We start from the raw sequence: 23,110 nt of genomic DNA on the forward strand, positions 1-23,110 counted from the left end.
GACCAGAAGTTGACTTTTGACTTTGAAAAGTGACCTTTACCAAAAAGTTGGAATTGATCAAATTGACCTAATTTTAGTGACCTTTATGATCTGAAAGTGATCAACGGTGACCTTTAACGGAGTTGGAATTGAGTTGATTAATAGTACAGCGATATCAGTAGCTGTAGGATTTCATTCGCTAACGTATTCTGAGCTGTAAAAGCGGGTTCGAAGTTTTGTCCGAAAGTGACCTTTTAGGGCAAATCTCTCGAACTTTTTACCGAAAAAGTGACCTTTACAAAGGACTTAGTCGAAATTTTTCAGTCGAAAAGTGACCTTTAATAAGGACTTAGAAAAATTTCGGAGGTTTAGAGTGACCTTTAGGATTATTGAATAAACCATACAATAACGTGTGTGTGAGAACAATTGACAGGGGCGTCCAAGTTATCCGATCAACATGGACAGAGAACAAGAGGAACCAACATCTAACAGCAGTCAGGGAAGCAAAAGCTCCCGTAGCTCACAGCAAAGCGCACCAAATCCATACAAAAAGGATCTGTACCCGTACTCACGTCCAGTTGGACATGAGCGGAACACTCGAGCGCCCAAGGCATTCGAGAAGAAGGATTCACGAGGCTCTGATAGCACTTATCAGAAGGCGCTCGAGGCGGTCGCCAATCAGGAAAGTTCAAGCGACGACCAGAAGCACACTCCCGCGTCTACGGCGGGAAGCAATCCGATGAACCAGATAAAGGTCACCGGGGAGGATAAGCCCACAGAAAGAAGAGCGGAACCGGTTGGAGCATCACAGTCGGATGCTACCACCAGCAGCACAAATGAGCGGGATAAAAATGTAAACCTGGCTCAAGTGGAAGATGGAAATACAAAGGTCACTGAAGAGGAACTTGTTGAACTGGGACTGGATGACCTTTCACTGAACGATAAGACCATCGGTGATGACCTTTGGGCAACTCCAATGGTCTCGGATGAATCGAATGAATCATACTTCACGGATGATGAAGCGACGATGAATATGTCCTTCCAGACTGCGATGAAAGAAGCTGACCGTGCTGAAGGGATGACACCATTTAAGGACATACCCGAGCACCTTATTGAACGGACACAAACAGGAAAGGTCATCAATGTTAGACCGCCATCACCGAACAGTCCCACGTCAACTCTGAAGAGACGCGTGAAGGAGTTGGAAAAAGAAATCGAAGCCAAGGAAGGCCAGGCGACAAAGAAGAAACAAGAGTATCAAAACCGGATAGGATCTCTCGACGCCCGTATCTACGAATTGGAGCAGCAACAGGCTGATTTGGAAAGCGCAGCGGATGAATGGAAGATTAAATACGAGCGTCAAAAAGAACTCGCCGAGGAGTACTTGAAAATGGTAGATGACAGAGAAATGGAAGGTCACCTTGCAGTCAGTGACCTTAACGAGAGCATGTCAGAAGAATCAGCCGAAAGGTCACGGCACTTGGCAGAATTAAAGGACGAATGCGACTCCCTGAAACAAAAGATCACTGAAGCTGAAGCCAAGAGAGATGACTACGCGACTAAACTCGCCGAGGCTACCCAGCGACTGCTGACGAACACTACCGAAGTGTTTAAACTCAGGAACGACCTGAAGCTGCGCGACGAGAATATCGGGATCCTCCAAAAGGAATCATATGATCATCAGAGAAGGGCCGATGAAGCCGCCAAAGTGGCTAAAGACCTGCGAGATCGTATAACCACCGAAGGCATACGGTTGAACAATGAGATAAAGCAGGCGAAAGAGGAGATTAAGGCGTTGAAGGAGGACAACAAAAAGGTCACCGAAGCGAATGACGAACTTACCGAAAGAGGCCAAAGATGGGAGCACGAAGCAGATCTCCTAGACACAAAGGTCACCGCACTTGAGTTGAAGGATAAAGAGTGGCAACAAATGGTTCACCAGAAGACACAGGAGATCATCAGACTCAACACGGAATTGATTGATATGACCCAAACGGCAATGACAAGAGAAGATGAGGTCAATCAGACAAAAAACCAGCTGAAAGCAGCAGCCGAAGAATACATGACGTTGGAAAGAGATGTGACCCAGTTGGCGGAACACATTAAAAGGGTGGAGAATGACACTGAAAAGGTCATTCAGGAGAAGACTTTCCAACTCCATCAGCACATGCTAAAGGTCAACGAGGAAAATCAGAATTTGAGAACGGAAAAAGAGGAATTCCAGTTGAAAGTCCGTCGCCTTGAAGACGAAAATAAGGCGCTCACCATGTCGAATAAACACAAAGATGAACAGCTGTTGCAATATGGAGTCAGAACGGCAACAGTAGAATCACCCCCGCCCAGTTACAGCAAGGCGCATGAAACGGGCACGGGTAAAAGCTTTCACTTTGAAATGCCAAAACGAACTGGTACTGGAAAAGGAAGCATCAAAGCGGAACGGGAAGGTGGAAAGGTCAAAGACGACAAGGAGCCACCATCGGAAACTTATTCCCACTCGAATCGCGGTGATCCCTCCCAATTTCCCCCACATATTGAAACAAAAATTTTTGTTGACGAAAGGAAACAGGAGAGACCGTCTAGCCGTCAAGAACGGGATAGACCGTCTAGCCGTCAAGAACGTCCAAGGAAGTCCCGCTACGCAAAGACGAAGCGAAACCAGGAAGATGACGACAGTGATTCTAGTGCAGTAGAAGATCAAGATCCGACACAGAAATTGGTAAATGCACTCAATTCGATGGCACGGAAAACGACATTGGTGACCTTTGACGGAAGTCGCGACGCAGTGAACGGTTGGACACAACTGGTCAGAGACACCCAACGGACATATCATCTCACCGACGATCAGATTTTGATTGAAATAGCCAGCGCAGTCAAAGGACCGGCGAAGACCTGGTTTGAAGGAGAGAGAGAAATCGCACTCCAAGAAGAAACGGAATACACCATTACAGAATGGATGGCCAAGTTTAAAGATGAATATGGAGACCGTGACGAGGAAGTTCTTGGCTTACGAGAAGCTATGGCAAGGAAATTTGACCTTGGAAAAGAATCGCTTGATCAGTTTTATCAAGCGATTATGAAATACAAGGCGAAGAGGATCATAACTGAAAAGCAGGCAGTCGGGTTCCTGATTGAAGGATGTAGAGTGGATGGTGACCTTTATAAGGCACTACGCACGCAACAGTGCAGGACTCCAACCGAAATCAAAGATTTCTTCCGTCACTGGTCAGCAGGAGAAGACAAATATAAGGCGCCTAAAGGTCAACGTAATCAGGAATACGTGACCATCCGCCAAGGCCAAGTTGAAAATGCACCGCAACAGAGGATGGCGGCCACACCAGTCCAACAGCCAGTCGAGTACCGCAGAGAGGCGCCGGTCCAAGAGGTCACAAAGGAAGTGACCTTTATCGACAGTCAGACCGGGCAACCGTTAACATACGCAATGGTGGCAGCGATACAGGCAGCGGCCCAGGTGAGGCCAGTAGCCCAGAATGTGGCTCCCCAGAATGTAGCCCAGCAGCCACCTCAGAATATGCCTCCGAATATGGGGTTACCACAACAAGGAGGGGGTAACGGAAACTTCGGCGGAAACGGATACGGAAATGGAAACTGGAATGGAGGTCAGGGGAACTTCCAGAACCAGGGACGAGGTCAAGGTCAAGGAAACTTCAGAGGGAACCAACAGCAGAATCAAGGATCACGAACAGAGTTCAAGTTCCAGATGATTGATGGATGGGTGGCGAACAACGTGCAGATGTGCCAGTACTGTATGTATGGCAACCATCAGACACAGGGATGCAAGTTCGCCAATACACCACCGGAACAGAACCCGAATCTGTTTGCCTTTAACGAATGGCAACGCCTCCGAGCTATAGGTGGCTGGCGCCCAGCGGTCGCAAACGGATATGACCTCATCACCCAATGGTACCAACATAAGGCAAACTTCCAAAACCAACAAGGGAATGGAAACGGGAACTACGGAAATGGAAATGGGGGCGGCCAAGGCGGCGGCTATCGCGGCGGTGGCTTCGCGGCGGCTTCAGAGGAAGAAACAGAGGCTTCGGCCGCGGAAACTTCAGAGGAGGCCAAAACAATGGCGGCGGCCAAGGGAACTACCAACAGGGTGGCGGCCAATATAATAACGGTGGCGGACAGAATCCTAACCTGGCAAATGATATCGGACAACAACAAGCAAATGTGCAGGGCGCGCAACAAGGTGGAGCGCCGGTTCAGGGAAACGGGCAAGATCAGTAGGCACCGGTGAGCCTACTGATCGACCCGACCCTAAACCACCGGATAAAAGGGAAAGGTCACCACTGCAGAATGGTACTGCAGTGAACGTGACCACTGCAACGGCTATATGGATGCCGTCAGCGAAAAAGCAAAGTGGACCGGCTATATGGATGCCGCAACCACAAGAAACGGCTAGATGGATGCCCCTACAGCAAAGAGAAACGGCTATATGGATGCCGTCATCGCAAAGAGGAAATGGAACGGTTATAGGAATACCGTCACAAAGTGAAAGGTCACCGCAGAATGGCACTGCGAGTGGAAACGTTCAAGTGGATAAAAGGTCACCGCAGAATGGTACTGCGAGTGGAAACGCGCAACGGGACCAAAGGTCACCGCAGAATGGTACTGCGAGTGGAAATTGTCGTGACGGTAGCGCGACACTGCAAAAAGGGCAGCAAAATGAAAGGTCACCGTATTGCAGCGAAAAAGTGTTAGCTGAACGTCGTGCATTACGTAATGCCAAGATTCGACAAGCGCTGTTAAACCAAAAGAAACCGCAAACTGAAACCGCAGAAGAAGTGGAAATGCACCACGAATGGTTTCGGAAACAGATAAATGGCAAATCGAAAGACCAAAATTCACCACCGCAGAACGATACTGCGCAAGAGGAAAATGAGCAACACGCGAAATTCCGGAAATTTGGCAGAAAACCATAGGGCGAAGGAGCCAAGTTGCGATTGTTACGGGGAGCCAAAGCCAAAGTTTTGGAATTGCTCAGAAGATGAAGAAGAGAAGTTGATAAGGCAACAATGGATTCAGCAGAACACCACTGTTAACAGTAAAGATGAAAGGTCACCTTCTGTCGGAAACGTCCAAGTGAAAGGTCACGGAGCGAGTGCGAATGTGAAAGGTCACGGCGACAGCGTCGTGTCAAAAGGTCAAGAAAATGACTTGACACTGCGAACAGCGCAGCAACAGAATAACGAACTGGCACACCAGAACTCCGACGACTCACTTGACGATGCAGTAACGTTACAACAGAAGGAAAGGTGGCAAAAAGTGGCCTACAGACCAAATGGGAATCACGGGATGTGGATACCTGTGACGCCGAAAGCAAAGCAGAAAGCGAGAATGTCACAAGAGGATTACTGGGATATGCAACAGTTGCGAACGCAATGTGAAAGAAAGCGACTGGAAGAGTTGGTTACCGGGAAACCAGCGCAAGGGCCATCGAACCCAGTCCCAGTATTCAATCCAGACGAATATAAGAAGACATTCGCTGACTGGAATCATTCACGTAATGCTCCACCACAGGATAAACCGCCGAATTATGGAGAAAAAGTCCCCATACAAAAGCTGACAGGTGGCGGATTTGTCATGAAGCGCAACGAAAGGTCACAGGACTTAGCGCAAAATGGACAAAAAGGACGGTCAAATGAAATGGCGCAAACGAAACAGAGTAACGCAGTTGAAAGGTCACGGGACTTATCGGAGGCGCTGAAAAAGGATGCCAATGACAAGTCACCAGCCCGAACAGACGGAATGTCTTCACAAATTGATCAGACGAAAACGAACAATGAAGTCTCCGCGAAGGTGATCGAATGGATGACCGAAAAGGATATGACATGGTTACATATGAAAGGTCACCAGATGAGATGAAAGATAGCGAAGAAGACGAATTGAAGCGAGCTGACCAAATAACAAGCGAAGTCATTCAGAAGCTGAGAGATAAGCGAAATGAAAACCGTAAAGAGGAATTGATCCATCAGACGATAAATGAAGTGACTAAAGGTCACATGGATGGCACAAAAGCAAATGAGCAAGTGCAGAAGGTGGAAAAGGTCACCGGTGATAATATGGCTACAGAGAAGCGAACAGATAAAGAAAAGCCGCGAAAATATTACGATGTTCGGACTAACGTTCCACACAGGATTGATAAGTTGAGCGAGATACTGAAAGGTCACAGCAGACCAGCAAAAGGACAAGTGCTTCCCGATATGGATCCGGGACCAGTATCGCTTATCCCTGTGAAATGTAAGATTCACACCTTGAAGATTCAAAACGGAAAATTGCCCAAAAGAATTGAAGCATACACACATGAAGTGAAAGTGGGAGACATAAAGGTCAACGCAATGTTGGACACCGGCGCTGAGACGTCGCTGATCAGCAAACCGTTTTGCGAGAAGAATGGACTCCACATGCTCCCATTGCCACCTGACAGATTGGTGAAAATAAATGGAATTAGCGGAACGTCAGGATTCCTGGTAACGCACTACTGTGTAGCACCAGTGACCTTACGAAAGAAGACAAGCGAACATTCCTTCTACGTCCGACCGAAGTGCGACGACGTACAAGTGCTACTGGGATTCGACTTCTTAGAGAAGAAGTTCGTACTGATGGATAATGAAGGCGAAGAAGAGAAAGAAGATGACCCCAAACCAGTCGCCAAGGTTCAAGTCGGAAAGGTCACCGAACTTGTAAAACAGACGGGAAACTCTCAAACGGTTAATAAAACGCTAATCCCAGTACCAGAGGCACCGGGAAACGAAAAGAAAAAGATGACGCGAAAAGAATTGTCACCATTTGAGCAGTTGCAAATGATTCAGCAGGAGATCGAAAAGACATTAAATCGGACCATGCCGGCACAGAAGGGAAGAGAAAAGGTCATCCCAGTACCAGAGGCACCGGGAATGACAAAAGTGCAGCAGGAAGAAATTATCCCAGTACCAGAGGCACTGGAAACGAAAAATGAAAATGGAAAAGTCGGAAAAGTTATCCCAGTACCAGAGGCACTGGGAAAGGAAGACGAAAGGTCACCAACGACAAGAGATAAGAACTTGGAACCAGAGCGCATTTCGAACCTTTTCGAACCACGATCTGTTACCCAAAATGAAAGGCTACCAGATAAAGCCAAAGAGGAAGTAACAGAACGTGACTCTCAAAAGGAACCCTTTTTCGAACCGCGACCTGCTACCGAAAGGTCACCAACGATTGAAGAGATAATTGCCACACAGAAAGAAGCGGCAGTTGCAGCGAAACAGTCTCTTGTGCCAGACATGGAGTGGGCAAAGCCTATCCCAGTACCAGAGGCACTGGAAATAAAGACGGCTAAAGTGGCGAAGGATAAAAAGAGTGAAAGATTACGAGTTCTAAAACGGATAGCCGAAGAGGAGCAGATGTTCACAAGTGAAATCCGCGATAAGGCACTCGAACAATTGAAAGGTCACCGAACAGAAAAAGAACCAGAGGTCATTGAAATATCCTCTGAGGATAAAAGCGTGACTCCAATCGAATGTGAGGAAGATACCACAGTACAGGAACAGGTTAAACCTGAAGCGAGTCAAAGGACATTAACTCCAGAAGAACGAGCCGGGAGTTGTCACCACGGTTACTTTGAGGATCCGTGCAGAGTGCAACCACAATGGGAATGCGCGGAGTGTTGTGAAAATGCCTCTCAAGATGACCCTTCAGAATGGCCAAGATGTAATGCCGCATTAGCAGACCTTAAAGGTCATGCCCAAAAGAAAGCGAAAAGCATCATGCGGACAAACGAAATGTGGAAACCACACATCGAACGATATCATTGGAATAGATATCGAACGTGGTTGTCATGTGTAGAAAGTTTTATAATTGGAAGAGGCAGATGGCTAAACCATTGGTTGCAACGTGTCGAGAAAGGAATCCAAGATCCTCTCGATCCGGTAGCAACAGAAAGGAGATTTGAACGAGAGATAGAAGAAATGACCGAAGAAGGAGAAATGTGGGAAGAAGCGAGGGTTGACCTTTTTTGGGACTTCCGTGTGAACCACATGTATAAAGGTGAAGGGAGAACGATCATCTTCCCGGCAGGACTTGGTACACCTGTCTATGAATCACTGGAAGTGTACTACAATGCGATAAAAGATGGAAACGAAAAACATTCGAAAAATATTGGAATAAATTTGAAGAGGAAATCCCCAGATTTGATGTAAAAGAGATGCGAGAATTACAGATAACCCGGAAAAGAAGATTACCGGGATTAATGCAAAAGAAAAAGGTGACCTTTGCACCAGATCCAGATGGAGTGGACTACCCCGAACGAGGCGGTGATACATGGTGCATGTATGAAACGATCCCAAATGATGAATGGGTCACCGAAGAGCTGATGGCAAACTGCATCTTTGTTGGGCCTAAACGACCTAAAGGTTACGAAACAGTTCAACAGGATGAAGCCAATAAAGGGACTGTCAAAGAAGCAGAGAAAGAGGAACCAGTTCAAGAGATAGTCGAAGGAAGATCGAACGAAACGGAAGAAAGTTCAAAGTCGGCTTTCGACATTGCACAGATGTTAACGGACAGGGGCGAAATGTGGAAGAAGTTTAAAGAAGAAGTTGAACGAATATCCAATGAACAGCAAAACCCAGTAACTGAGGCAAAAAACGGGGAAAGGTCACTCGATAACGGTGAGGAATGTCCGCCGGTCGAGTTGACCGAAAAGCCATTAACGAGCCTTGAAGAAATAAATGAACTGGAAAAGTCAAAATCGGACGAAGAAAGGTCAAACTCCGATCAATCAGAAAGGTCACCGACGAGAATTCGGGTAGCAAGGAGTCACCCGAGAGTAGCCGCACGAAACGGGCGAAAGGCAAAAGAAGGGGACAAACCCCTGCTCAAAAATTTGAAAGCGAAAAAACTTAGCGATTCGCGAGAAAACGAAAGTGACCTTTCATCAGAAGATGAAGGAGTTGATGAGCGCCCACTTGAAAAGGTTGACAAAGGTCAAGCTACTGCACAAGAATATGAGAGCAGTAACTCCGACTCCGAGTGGACGAGTTCAAGCGATAACTCAACAACTTCGGAAGATTCAGGTGTAAGTGACCTTTCGGAGCAAGAGGATTTAATGGACTTGGATGAAGATGACGAAGTAGATGAGGAAAAAGAAAAGGATATTAAAGTCAGAAGGTTGAAAGTGGAGAAAGCTAGAATGTCGAAGGACGTGATCAAAGTTTACAGCGATCAGCGAATCAAATTGAAACCGTCAAACTGCACACGTGTAAAGGTCAAGATGGGAAAATATGCACCGGCTCAAAACAAGCTGATGTTTACACCGGTCCCACAAGTGGAAACTGAAGTGCAACCGTTGGCAGGAGTGACGGACCACAGGGGAAAATACTTCGAAATCGTCATTGCCAATCATAGCAGTAAATACCGGATTGTGAAGAAAAATCAGCTTCTTGGCTACGTTGAGCCGTACGAACATATGGAAAATGTAAAGGTCAACGCCGGGACAGTAAAGAACGTACTCGAGGACCCGGAGGTGGACGACACAACGAAAGCTGAATTGAAAAAGATAATTGAAAACTTGAAATTGGGACCTGACCTTACCGAAGAGCAGAAGAACGACGTGTATAACGCGTTCTGGGAATTCTGGAAGGTCTTACCCACATCAAAGAAACCATATGGAGATGTGAAAGGGGTCACCCATGTAATTGATACGGGAGATGCGAAGCCAGTTAAATGTAACCCGGCCAGAACGAGTTGGACAGGCCGCGAGTTTATAACGAAGCATATCGAAGAGATGCTGGCACAAGATGTAATTGAACCGTCAGATGCCGAGTGGAGTTTTCCAGTCGTGCTGGCAGTAAAGAAAAATGGCGACGGAACAATGGGGACAAGATTTTGTGTCAACTATATCATGCTTAACAAGCTAACGAGAAAGAATAATTACCCGTTACCAAATCCGGATGAGTTGCTCGACGCGTGCGCAGGCAACAAATATTACGGAAAAATGGACTTACAAAGTGGATTCTGGCAGATCCCAATGGATCCAGCGTCAATCAACAAGACGACCTTTGTAACACAAGATGGAATGTACCGATTTAAAAGAATGCCATTTGGCGTATGCAACGGACCAGCAACGTTTCAATTGTGTATGGATAAAGTACTTTCGAAAGCGAAAAGAAAGGGTTGCGTTTTCGGGTATATCGACGACGTGATCTTCGCCGGAAAAACTTGGGAAATTTTCATGCAGAATCTGCGAAATGTTTTAATGAGTCTGGTGGAAGCGGGATTCACGATTAAGCCAACGAAATGCGAATTTGGAATGAGACAAATGGGATTTCTGGGTCATATACTCAGCGAGGACGGAATTCGTATGGACCCGGAAAAGGTCACCGCGGTCTCCGAGTTCAAACGGCCTCAGACTGAAAGACAATTAAGGTCATTCCTTGGACTGGCGAACTATTATCGCAAATTCATAATGGGATACGCACAGAAGACTTCCCACTTATATGAACTGCTGAGACAAGATAAGCACGTGAAAAAGGACTGGACGGCAGCACATGAAGAAGAGTTCAATAGTTTGAAGAAGTTGTTGTGTGAAGGTCCAGTACTGGCAAAGTTTGACCCCGCGAAACCGACCGTTATTGAATGCGACGCGAGCAAAGAGGGAATCGGAGCCGTACTGTCACAAGATGGACATCCGATCGCGTACGCCAGTCGTGTCCTACATGGAGCGGAGAAGAATTACGGTGTAACAGAATGGGAATGTCTGGCAGTCGTGTTTGCTGTCAGAAAATTCAAGCCGTACATTGATTATGCTGAATTCACCGTAAGGACGGATCATCAGGCGCTCACCAATTTGTTAAGGTCAGAAACGAATAAAGTTGGAATGAATCCACGTTTGACAAGATGGGCAATGGCGTTGCAAGGTCACCAGTTCAAAATTGAATATAAACCGGGAAAGTACTGTGACAATGCGGACGCGTTATCGAGAGCACCGATCGAAGGGCCAACGTGTCACGAAGAAGAATTTGACGAAATTCCGAATTTCGAGGATTACAAGAAGGAGTTTGATATGAAGGAACCAGCAATTGAAGTTGGACAGCTATTCCTGCAGATGGTGGAACAGAGGGAGAAACGATTAAAGGTCACTTCAGCTACGGCGAACGAGTCGGCTGAAAACGAAGCAAAAGTGAACCGAGTGAGAAGCTGGTTGCCCGCCGTTAGTGACTTAAAGGTCACCGGACTTGACGCGGAATCTCAAATGCAGAATGGAAAGGTCACGGGACTTGATGATAGAGCGGGGAATAGAGACGACCTTTGGGAAACGGACAAAGTGGCACAAGCGTTGAACGAATGCCCAATCAAACTGTTGAGATTCCCAAAACAGGCGAAAAAGCGATATAAACCGTTACCACGATGCAAGGTCATCAAGGATTGGAATGAACTCAGTACAGCGACAGTTCGCATTGTCAACCTGCAAGGTGACGAAGAAGAGGTTGATGACTCAAACTTGCAATTGCGGAATAAACAGTTGAAAGATCCCCATCTGGCAATGATCATAGACGAATTGGAACACCTACCAGACGCGGAAACAAGATCGAAATTTGAAGTGCATTACCAGTTATGGAATGGTATATTATACCGAGTAAAGGATAAAAATGGGAAACTTGAAAGGTCATATGTTGTACCGTTGTCAATGCGAAGAGCGATAATCCACGCATTGCACGATGAGAAGGCAGCAGGACATTTAGGATTTGAGAAGACACTGACAGCGATTCGACTCCGATATTACTGGGACAGGATGAGTACAGATGTGAAGAATTACATACTCGCCTGTCAAGGATGTCAGTTTCGTAAAACACCGAGGAAATGCCCACCTGGAAAATTGCAAGAGATTAAGGTTGGACATCCGTTCTTCCGAGTGTACGCTGATCTGAAAGGACCGTTGCTCCCAACGAAGAAACGCGGATACAAATACATAGCGGTATTCATCGATCAACTGACGAAATACGTGATTGCAGTACCGATGAAAACGGCGACGGCCAAGGAATTCGCTAAAGTGTTCGTGAAGCACGTGATATTGGTACACGGAGCACCGCACATCCTACATACGGATCGCGGACGACACTTTACAGCTGAAGTATTAGCAAAGGTCACCAACGTGTTTAAGATTAAACACACATTTGGAACCGCATATCACCCAGAAGGTCAAGGCCAAGTTGAAAGACAGATGCAGACGATTGCGGATGGCTTGGCGCAATACCTGAAAGCGGGAAATGAAAGAAAGTTTAACAAGTACCTCCCATATGTCATTTCAGCGATGAACAGAGTCGTACACGCCACAACGGGATATTCAGCATACTATATGCTACACGGCAGAGAAATGACAATGCCGGAAGATGTGGTTACGAAAACGAATATACCCGATGATTATGGGACTCCAGACGAATGGGTGGAGACCATGAAGAAGAACTTGACCTTTGCAGAAGAAGTGGCACGGTGTAATATTAAAGACGCTTATGAGAAGAACGCGGAGATTTACAACAAGAAGAAGTCTGAGCCGAACTTTAAAGTGGGAGATTTTGTATTGATACGGCTACCAAAGGATACGAAACAAGGGAAAAAAGAAAACCAATCGGACTTTAAGTCGAAATACGATAAAGTTTGGAAGATTCTCAGTTTCCCGCGACCAAACGAAGCCGAGGTCATTGAACAGAACCCGAAGAAAGAAGCAGACCTAAAAGTAGTCTCCATTGATCGCTTGAAACCATGGCATCCGCCATTACCCGACGAGAAAAATTCGCAACGAACGTTGAACGAAAAAGAAACGGAAGAAGCCGAGCATGCTTCGAAAAATGGTACCAATCAATTTTTCGAACCACCTCTGCTACCTGAAATGGAGAATGCTAGTGGAAAAGAAGACGAACCAGAGCGGAGTCCGAAAAATGACTCAGTTACACAACAGAAGCCATTTTTCGAACCACCTCCGCTACCTGAAATGGGAGAAGGTCAAACGAATGGGTTAAACGGAGATAAACCGAAACAGAAGCGAGGAAGGAAAAGGAAAGAAGACAAAGACTTTGAAACTGCAGTCACAATTAAGTTGAACGCAGAAGCTGGTAATTTGGCAGAAAGGTCACTGGAAAAAGATACCGAAACGAGTTCCAAAGTACCAGAGCGTTCCTCCAAAAAGGACCTGCAACAATCCTTTTTCGAACCACGCACTGCTACCGCAGATAAAGATGACCTTTTGAAACAGCGAACGGACGCTGAGATATCAGAGCGTGACTCGAATTTTTTCGAACCACGCACTGCTACCGGCAATGAGAATGACCTCATAAAAAAGAGAAAAGAGGAAATAGAGGCGGTCAAATCAAAAGCCGAACAGTTGGACCGTGATATAGCGAAAGCAATCGATGAGAGAAAGGTCAAACAGAAGAAAAAGAAACTAACTCCTACAGAATTGCTGACGCAGAAGGGTGAAGTTGAAGATGCCGCCGACAAAGAACTTCTTGATAGGATAACTAAAGGACGCAAAAACAAGTAACCCACATAAATAAGATTAACGGGCGTTTACGATGTTAAGAACGGGAGTTGGGAAGGAGTAAAGGTCATTCGACGCAAACCAGCGATCGTTTTCGTTGCTAGTGGAAAGGTCACCATACTCCGACAAAAAAGACATCAAGTTGAAAGGTCACTAGAATCCGACTGCGGTTCAAACAGAAACGTCAAAAGGTCAAGAGAATTTGGAAAACGCGGGAAACAAGAAAGGTCATCAGACTTGGACTGAATCATACGGGAGAAATGAAAGGTCAATCGAAATGAAAGGTCAAGATACTGCGAATTCAACAGAACAGCGAAAAGGTCACGGGAGGCCGGAATCATCAGAGAGGTCGAAAGGTCCTCAAAGTAGTCAGAACAGTCATCACAAGGTCATCGAAGACGAAAGGTCATCAAAAACTGTCGTCCAGTTGAAAGGTCATCGGACTCTGAATGAAGCACAAAATGAAGTGAATCGTCAATTGAAAGGTCAAAGTGACGGAAGAGGTGCAAACGTCGACTGAAGCAAAACCGGAGCAAGTGAAAGGTCAATCAAAAGGTTAAGAGACTCTGGCAGAAATCCAAATGGAACAGCCAAAAGGTCACGAAAGATCTGGATCAGCAAAAAGGAAAGGTCATCAGACGAGATTGTGAAGCCAGATCACCGAAAACCATAAGGTCAAGTGACCGATGAACCAAAGGTCAAGCGCAAATGAACTCAAAGGTCAAATGTCAAATGAACAAAGTGTCAAGTGAAAGGTCAAGTGACAGACCAACTGAAAGGTCACGGGACTTTGACAGAAAAAGACGAACAGCCTAAAGGTCAAGAGACGTCTGGAACTGTGGCAGGAGAAATTCAATTGAAAGGTCAGGAGATTACGGAAAAAGGGGAGAAAGAAAAGGTCATGCTCCCAATGGAAAAGCGGCAGTAGAGGTAGAAGCGGACTCCGCGCGACAGGTGCTTCAAAAATCGTTGTTTACACCGTAAAAGACGCTTCAACGACGGAGAAACCGAAAGGTCAGGAGACTCCACTGGCGCCCGAGAAAGCGAAAGGTCACGAGACTTTGTCTCAAAAAGAGAAGACTGACCAACCGAAATCGGCTCAGTTGGCGATATTGACAATTGATGAGAAACGGAGCCAAGAAACAAACCCAACGGACTCGGCATCCCCCTAGAAACTGGATACATGCGGTACACCAGCGAAAGACATCCCGGAGTACATACTACCGGAACAAAACAAAAATGCGTGGAGAATGGTCATAACTGATGCCATTGGATAATATGACGACGACATGACCTTTTGAGTACAACGCTGTCGACTTCGAACTGGAAGAACTTTGTACTCGAATAATGGCGAAGAGATCAGAAACAGTTGAATGTTAATTAATTATCGATGGGGCACTAGAACTGGTGTAAACGTCAAAAACGTGAAAGGTCACCATGTGAGAATGAGCTTAATAATGCAGCGTGAAAAGGTCATCACGTTAAAGTACTGAAAAGGTCATCAGAAGCGGTTATGATGGTTAAGTATAAAGGTCACGTGACATATTTACTTAAATTGTATTCGTGTATTGTTTGTTTTCAGCGTTTATAGCACAGAACCGCAAAGGATAAAGAAATCATGTGGAGCATCGATTGGGGTTAAAATTGATTCGGTCTACAAAGCCGGCCCCAAGGGAGTAGTCACGGCAATCAGCCGGCTCTCCTTCTTAAGCGACTCAGTGTTACAAATCGGCAAGAGAAATTACGGTAATCAAGCCGGATCTCTTGAATACGAAAGCGGACCACAAGCGGCGAAAAAGAGAAAGATAACAGGTGGAAATATTAATGGGGTAAACTTGATGCGGCAGTCAGCCGGCCTCATTAGAGTTGCCACGGTAAACTATGCCGGCACTCTCTTTAAGCGATTCAGTGTTAAAATTAAAACGAGAAAAACTACGGTAACCAAGCCGGATTTCTCGTAGTGATGTTAGCCACAAGCGGCGACCAAGAGTAAAAGATTAAAGGTGGAAATTTCATGGGGTAAACTCAATGCGGTAACTAGCCGGCCCCATTAGAGATGCTACGGTAAACTTGCCGGCACTTTGGCCGCTCGAGGCATACTGAAGTTGGATGTGCGACGCAAAGGTCAAATCAAGTTTTTACCAGGGAGGCAAGCGAAGAAGTGCTTGAAAGCCGCAGATAATTGGCTAAGTTCCTCCATGACCTTTAATGGAAGTTTGACGAAAAGTCGGATGACCTTTGGGATCATCAATTGCCCAACGAGAGTCACCGTAATGGAATGAAAGTCGCATGACCTTTGGGACCATTAACCCAAAACGAGTCGCACATCTCAACGGATCATCTTAACAAAGGATGACCTTTACTAGGGAGGAAGCGAACTACGCTTGTCTTCATTGACGTCCCTCCATGACCTTTATTGAATCTCATTTTGAAGTCGTACGAATGATACGCACCAGATTCCAAAGATTGAAGCAGTATTCCTAAGTCGTACTTGATACGCACCTGATTCTCAAGCGGATTGTGATGGAAAGTCGCATTATGGATGCGCAGGATTGCTCAACAGAGCGGAATAGGCCAAAGTGCGGAAAACGGTGGACAGGACCTGTGACCTATACGAGTCAGAAATGGAGGATCCTAGTCTACTTTTGATTAATACTTTTGTTGATCTTTTAACTGTTGATCTGTTTTGTATTAGATTTGATATGGAATAGTATTTTGATACAGATCTCTTTATTCACATTGTGCATTTGGAATTATGTGATAAATGGAATAAGAGAATTTGATGTTTTCGAGCACGCACAGACACTGGCGACCGTCTTCTCGTGGATTCGGGAGTGTGTCCAGCCTCACAGGAGCTCGGCATCCCCCCAGAGGCATGTGAGACCGGGATCACTAGCGTTCACGTCAGTGGCGCTAGGCGCTACGCCTTTGGATTATGGCCTGTGTTGTGTCTCGCTTCTGATTGGTTTATGTTTTGTTAGTGGGCGCGGCATAGCACGTGCTGCACAGCGTTGCACGCTGTTGAATGGGCTCCACGCTTTACGATCGAGCTGCGCCGATCAGTGTTGATTTTCTGTTGAGCAGATTTGTCAATATTATTAAAAGTCAGCGATTACGGTGCGACGTTTTGTGTTTCCGCATAGTTCGCGAACCATATCGTTTCGCTCACTCCACAGGATAGATTCCGTTTCTGTCTCCGTCCCTGGATCCATTCTGGATCTAGCATTAGATGGTGGTGGTGGCGCATTTCCTGGAATCTAGCGATTGCGATATATCGCCCGTCGAACATGAGCAACATTCAGTTTCCTGCTTGAAGGCGTACCGCAGCTATTTTATTTCTTTGGATATACTGTATTTGGTCATATTTACTGTGGAATACGTCCTAAAGATATGGGCATGCGCCAAAGACGTGCGTTTTTCTGCTAAGTTTTAAGTCGATTTTGGATGTGGTATGTAGCAGAAACCTAGAACCATAACTATATACAGTCTACAGAAGCTGTGTATTGAGAAATAGACACACATGACATTGCACACTTTTGGCTTTTGCAGATTTGTCTCCTAATTACTGTCCTGCGACTGATATGGGGTACTGAACTCAACGAATACGAGTTCGTTGGAATATTTTCTGCTCTCCGTATGCTTCGCGCCTTCCGTACGTATGAAACGTTGTAGACTATACTGCTCGAAATTAACTTAAGCCAACTAGGTAATACACGGGGCAAAACTAGACGTGTTGCATCGTTTCCGGCTACTGCTGATGTCAGCCAGCTGGGTTTTTACCTGCGGCTTGGCAGTGTTTTATGTACTGCGCTTCTAATAAGATTACGCGTACTTCAGAGAAAATGCAGGTAAACATGTAACCGTAAGCTTGGTTCAGCTGATACCACATGTATCGTCAATGCCTAACCTTAATAACAGCGCTGTACATAAAACACTGCCAAGCCACAGCGTAAAAGACCAGCTGGCTGACATGAACAGTAGCTGGAAACGGTGCAACACGTCTAGATTTGCCACCTGTATGACTGTATCTGTAGTTGAAGTTAAAGCACCGGTTAGTGCATTCAGCATCGGCACTGAAGCGGCTTTAGAGCTGCATTGCAGTTGTTACGACTCGGTAATAATGTCTGGATCGGTTGCGATCTAATTTATTGTCCATGTAAAACTATACGCTTTCAGGCTGACGATACAATTGTTATCATAATGCACAAGACGTGTAACACTAACGCCCAGAGTTCACCAGGTTTTGCACATATTTAACGTGCACTGTTCTTCTGTCTGTCCCTTCCAACTATTATCGGCTGTGTTTTGTTTTGCACGGAAAATACGAATACTGATGATTGTAAGAATACTTATAATACCGGAGTTTTTTGCCAGCGCTTTGGAAAACTGCTGTAGAAAGTTTAATGTCAGTATTAGAACAGACTACTACTACTGTATTCAATTAACTTGATTATTGGTCAATACATTTTGGTTTTTGAAATCGTAGGGAGTTTTATGATATCCGAAGATTCAGATGGTGCGTATACTTTTTTGCATACTTTTCGTATGTGCATTCATAATGCGTGCATCAAGGAATGCAAACTCACTTGCATTACAGAATTTAAACTGATTAAACACACCCTGCGGAACAGTAGAATGGAACTGCTGATGATATCTTATATGCTAACCCTTACCATTGCGATACTGTCTACAGTGGTATATCATTGTGAGAAGAATCAACCGGATACGGTTTTTACCAGCGCTATGGCCTCGTCCTGGTTTATTTTGATAACCATGACGACCGTAGGGTAAGTTGGATTAATTGTTGCGTTTGGTGTGCCGTTTTCTTCTGAAACGTTGTTAAGTTGTTCAAGTTCCATACAGAAAAATGCCCTAAAAAAGTATACCGCTGTCGGCAAGTACTGAAAACTGAAGCAAAGCTAGAAATTAAATTATACGTTGATACGTTGATTTGGTATTGGTGTTGGTATTTATGATTGCGCAGCTATAAAATTTAGTGAGACAGCAAAGGGTCAGGACTTGGGCTACTAATGTGCTATACATGAACCAGTCTACCGCAGACGGGCCGGGATTGAACGTGAAACGGATCCGGTCTGGGCTAGTTTACGGGACGGAAACGATTGAGAGCTAAATTTTAAAAGAGCCAACACTGTTTTCCACAGGGAGATCTCAGGTGCAGCTCTTGTTCTTTGAAAACTACAAAATTAATGGCCTGGCACAACCGCATTATCGTTGTGTTATCTAACGCGAAGCACAACGATAACGCTCGATAGAGTTCGGCTCGGGTTCGGTCCGGTCTCACTAGATGTAAAATTGCGTAAATAAACTGCAAGAGCGTGACCAGCCGCTTTGTGGGGGAGCAGTTTGAGTGAACAGACGACTCAAGTATAGCTGTATAGGTTGTTGGCACTTAAGTATAGGATGGTATTTGCTTTATTCTGGAAAGGTCATTATAAATATTAAAAAGGTTGAAGTATGGAAAACTATTTTTTTAAGACTATGATTGTAAATTTGTAATCGTATACAGTATACGCTATTACGCTTTCGTAGTCGTATTTTATGAAACCTAATGACGTCCTAACGTTTTTAATTTTTGACGTTCTGAATTTCTGATGTTCTACTGTTTTGACGTTCTGACAATCTGATATATTCTGACGTTCTGGCGTTTTTAATTTTTCATGTATTGACGTTCTGGTGTTCTAACGTTCTAACGTTCCTAATTTTTCACGTTCTGACTTCTAATATTCTGACAGTCTGAATTTCTAATGTTCTTAATTTTTCAATTTCTGATTACCTGACGTTCTGCCTTCTGACATTTTGGCCTTCTGATATTTTTACATTCTGAGTCTCTGACGTATACAGATACTGTACATGCGACAAAAGGGGCGCTGTACTTTACCTTTAGGCTTTAATGGACGTTTTATTCTTAATTAATTTCCTGTTCACACAATAATTAATTAATTATCGTCTACACTAAAAAGCAAGTATTTATGTATCCGCTGTAGTCTCCGTGTTTACAGTTATTATGTTAAGTACTTTTTTTTGCTGTGCAGTCACTGCAATGAATACTCTTTACGTCTCCCATACTTAAGAACTGGTGAATCCATCTTGACCCCTGGTTATCAAAAACAAACAAAAATCTATTGGCACACCTGTTGAAAATATGGAAACTTTCAAGGCTAAGCTGGACTAAAACTGACCACGCGTTTACGAGAAGATAAAAAACAGCGCATAAATACGCTTTGGTCGGTAAGCGTGTACTCGTATGAACATATAAAGATAAAGCATTATGCATTTATACGTGAACAGCAAGTAACGAACAACAAAACCAGTTATAAAGCAATAAATTATAAAGCGTTAATTATAAAGCAATCATGAAAACAAGTGTCTGGCAGCGCGTGCAAGCGAAAAGGCTCGTACATTTACAATACGTTAGTCTGGAAAATTAAAAGTCTGCAATGCTGACGCATTTAGTTAGTGGTGATGAATGCATATTTGTATTATTTTTGCAATCTGTCTACGCTCCCGTGCAGCACGCGAAGGAATTAACAATAACATAACTTTGTTTAGTTTCCAAGCTCATTACTGCATAAAAGTGGGCTTTAGTGCTTAACTGAAAGTTATCTATAAAATCAAAATTTAAAGCACAAACGGAATTTAAAACGGAATGAAACTATGGCTGAAGAACGTCTAGCACCTTGCGCTAACTATTGTCCATGCGGAACAACTGGATTTTAGCATCTTTTATGCTACTAATCACCAGCACATAATAGACTATTTCATCGATTGCATAAAAATCATAAATTAAATTGTTACGTATTTGCTATAACCGATACTACCTGTAGACAGCAAATTTTGAAAACTCATTATCCTATTGAAATCTGTGCAAAAGGAAAAAGGCCATGTATCCGGTTACTTCTCCTGCCGGCGCCGGATGGTAATTCTAGTTAATGGTATTAGTTCTGGTACTGGTTGTGGAAGTGGTACCAGTGGTGGTACTGGTAGTGGTAAGTAAAGTGGTACTGGTACTGGTGGTAATGGTGGGAACGGGACTGGCAGTGGTCATTGTAGTTTTAAAGTAACACCACAGATATCTTACTTCTGTTGACTTTCTTACTCCTCTTATTACGTTTTTAATGTTTTCTGTTTTTCTTGTTTTCTTATGACTTGTGCAGTATATAAAAACTAACTTTTACCGAAGCGTAGCGAAGGTCCTTTATGTTCAGCAATTATGGAAAACGTAGTGTCGTCCGTCGGTCACCGCCAATAAATGCTCATGTGCGCAGTGGTCTTTGCTAAAGAATGCACATATGCGCCGTGGTCGTGTGTACCCATACCACATGTACCTGGCGGTGTGCCTTCGTCGGCCACCGCCACGGAGGATAGGAAGGGAAGTTGACCCGTACATCGACCCTTTGCACTCGCGGCTTCTTCCGAAGGTTCCAAATTTACACGCCGTTGATTTTAAGAATACGAAGAAAGTTGGATGCTGCGGATATATCTTGCACGAAGAGCACCGGCACCCGACCGCATTTCACTTGTCTGCATTTTGAACCGTGTGCCAGTATGTAGCAGCATTACGCGCCACGGCTATTCCGATGCTCTTTACAATCCGCTAGCGCTCATTATGCTTATGAATCGTTCATTAACCCAATCCAGCAGGGTGTGCTCAAAGAATCTAACGATATTGGTTATTCATAACCTTTCCGCATTTAAACCGAAACTGCCACCAGGGATGCTAATGATTTACCGTAAGAAAGAGAATAATAATGATAAACTGAGAAATTACCTCTGGATAAAACTATTCGATTTTAAGTGGTTAAAATTACAGTATTGCTGGATGACAATAATTATTAATTTCATGAATTAAATTATCATCGAAGAAACAACGAGAAACCGCGATGTGTGTAATCGGTACAGTCCCCGACCAGGATAGCACAGGCACAGTCTGCACAGAGAGAGTATTTTTGTTATGAACGTGGTTCTGTTTTGGTACTTTGTTTATACTAGCATTGCGCTACTTCTTAAAATGATACGGAACGAAATAATTAATATCATTCATGTTTGGCGCTAAAGAACTCGTTGCCTCAGTAAAGCTCAAAAATTAAACCGAGTCAAATTTTTCAACTAAATATTATAGATATATCTGTATATCTATATATCTGTATATCTACGGTCATGCGGTCCCCGCCTAAAGCGTGTGCACTTTCCTAATATTGTGTTATTGCATTAAGATAGTAATACTATTTTATAGTGCTTACGATTTTCAGGATAGATTTCTCTGCATCTGTAAACGGTTTTATTAAAAAAAGCTTTAATCAGAACCAGAACTTTTAGGTACGGCGATATGGTGCCGAAGAGCGCCAGCGGAAAATTTTTTTCCGGAATTTCCGCAATAATTGGTTCGTTTGTAATGAACCTGTTCGTGCAAACGATATTTTGGAACGCATGCAAGGTTTTCAGTCTCTATTGTCGTATTAACGAAGAACGGAAGGCAGAGGTAATCGTGGCAAACTACCAGACTCATATCAATAAATGGCACTGCAGTGTTTTACGTTATCTTTCCTAGAAGAAAACCGGAAATGCCCCGCAGGATCGAGCAGCAACATCGACCTGATGTTTTTTTGTGCAGTTGACCCTTTGTATACGCTGCAATACGAGCAACACATTTACCGACTGGCGGAAACCACGAGCATCTCTCAGGAAATTGACGATCAAACACGATATGCGTGACGGATATAATCTTTAATCAAGATAGCACAGAGGTGGTATTTTTGTTTTTACCTTGTTAGTTTTTAAAACGCTGGCCAGGTTAAATGCTATATTTGAATCAATTAGCGTTGTCTAAACATTTGCATCATTCGTGTCACCGGCGACATGTCATGGTTCCTTTTCGCAGTCTTGGCATTATTGTCAGGGAGAACGCATTATCAGAGTAATGTAAAAAATTGTGCGTACGTAGTTTTACAGCCAGAAAATGGTGGTAGCAAACATTCTACCGGCAATAACACTTTCCGCATACGCTGGGCTTATTAACGACACACTGAGGAATGAGACGCTTTTGGCGGAATTAATTTTTCCCCCGCCTGCTGTATCTTTGAACTCATCAGTATCCGATAATTTTAATAAACTTGCCGTTAGTTTGATTACTAATTCGTCTATCAATGGCACGACGGCTACAATAGGTAAACAATCAAAAAGTTTAGGCCGTATGGAATTCTATCTCCGCCTTGGCTTGGGATCCGCGTTATTTGTCATGTTTGGTATAATTGTTGGCTGTGCATCGGGCAGAAGAAAAAGCTTTCTCCAGAAGCAACAGCAGACGGACCAGCAAGGTACGTGTATTAGTTCGATACCGGGCTTTAGGTAGTGACAACATATTTTCATTTTGCTATTTCTCTTAGTACATAATGCGATCGCGCGGGTTGACGTCCCGGAAGATAACGGTCATGGCCGTCGTGCCCGGTGTAAAATCAGAACCGGGTTTCGAAGAAACCCTATTGCCGGACTGGTGCTGTTTTGCGCTTTGGTGGGGCTAGTGGTGCTCCTGACAAAGGATCCCTCGTGAAAATGTATAAGTTTTTTTGTAACAAT

General features: G+C 44.4%; 2 protein-coding genes across 8 annotated transcripts; both read left to right on the forward strand.

The window, feature by feature from the left end:
- Nucleotides 1-718: 718 nt before the first annotated feature.
- On the forward strand, nucleotides 719-3,056 carry LOC129599327 (putative leucine-rich repeat-containing protein DDB_G0290503). The gene is made up of 3 exons (XM_055497540.1): nucleotides 719-1,394; nucleotides 1,467-2,695; nucleotides 2,841-3,056. The coding sequence occupies exons 1-3, from the start codon at nucleotides 719-721 to the stop codon at nucleotides 3,054-3,056; spliced, it is 2,121 nt and encodes a 706-aa protein (XP_055353515.1).
- A 2,890-nt stretch (nucleotides 3,057-5,946) lies between these two features.
- On the forward strand, nucleotides 5,947-22,477 carry LOC129599337 (potassium voltage-gated channel subfamily D member 2-like). 7 transcript variants are annotated; one of them, XM_055497550.1, is made up of 6 exons: nucleotides 5,947-15,390; nucleotides 15,478-16,965; nucleotides 17,066-17,168; nucleotides 18,003-18,032; nucleotides 18,114-18,303; nucleotides 21,854-22,016. In XM_055497550.1, exon 1 carries the CDS (start codon nucleotides 8,186-8,188, stop codon nucleotides 13,517-13,519), a length of 5,334 nt encoding a protein of 1,777 aa, XP_055353525.1. In that variant the 5' UTR covers nucleotides 5,947-8,185; the 3' UTR covers nucleotides 13,520-15,390; nucleotides 15,478-16,965; nucleotides 17,066-17,168; nucleotides 18,003-18,032; nucleotides 18,114-18,303; nucleotides 21,854-22,016. The 7 variants fall into 7 exon arrangements, with proteins under 7 accessions (XP_055353525.1, XP_055353527.1, XP_055353523.1 ...); XM_055497555.1 differs by lacking the exon at nucleotides 5,947-15,390 and adding an exon at nucleotides 22,086-22,477 and having other exon boundaries at nucleotides 16,568-16,925; XM_055497552.1 differs by having other exon boundaries at nucleotides 5,947-16,965; nucleotides 21,845-22,016.
- Nucleotides 22,478-23,110: the final 633 nt, after the last annotated feature.

The sequence above is a fragment of the Paramacrobiotus metropolitanus genome, unplaced genomic scaffold (assembly GCF_019649055.1).
Source record: "Paramacrobiotus metropolitanus isolate TYO unplaced genomic scaffold, Prichtersi_v1.0 Parri_scaffold0000143, whole genome shotgun sequence".
NCBI classification, from domain to species: Eukaryota; Metazoa; Tardigrada; class Eutardigrada; order Parachela; family Macrobiotidae; genus Paramacrobiotus; species Paramacrobiotus metropolitanus.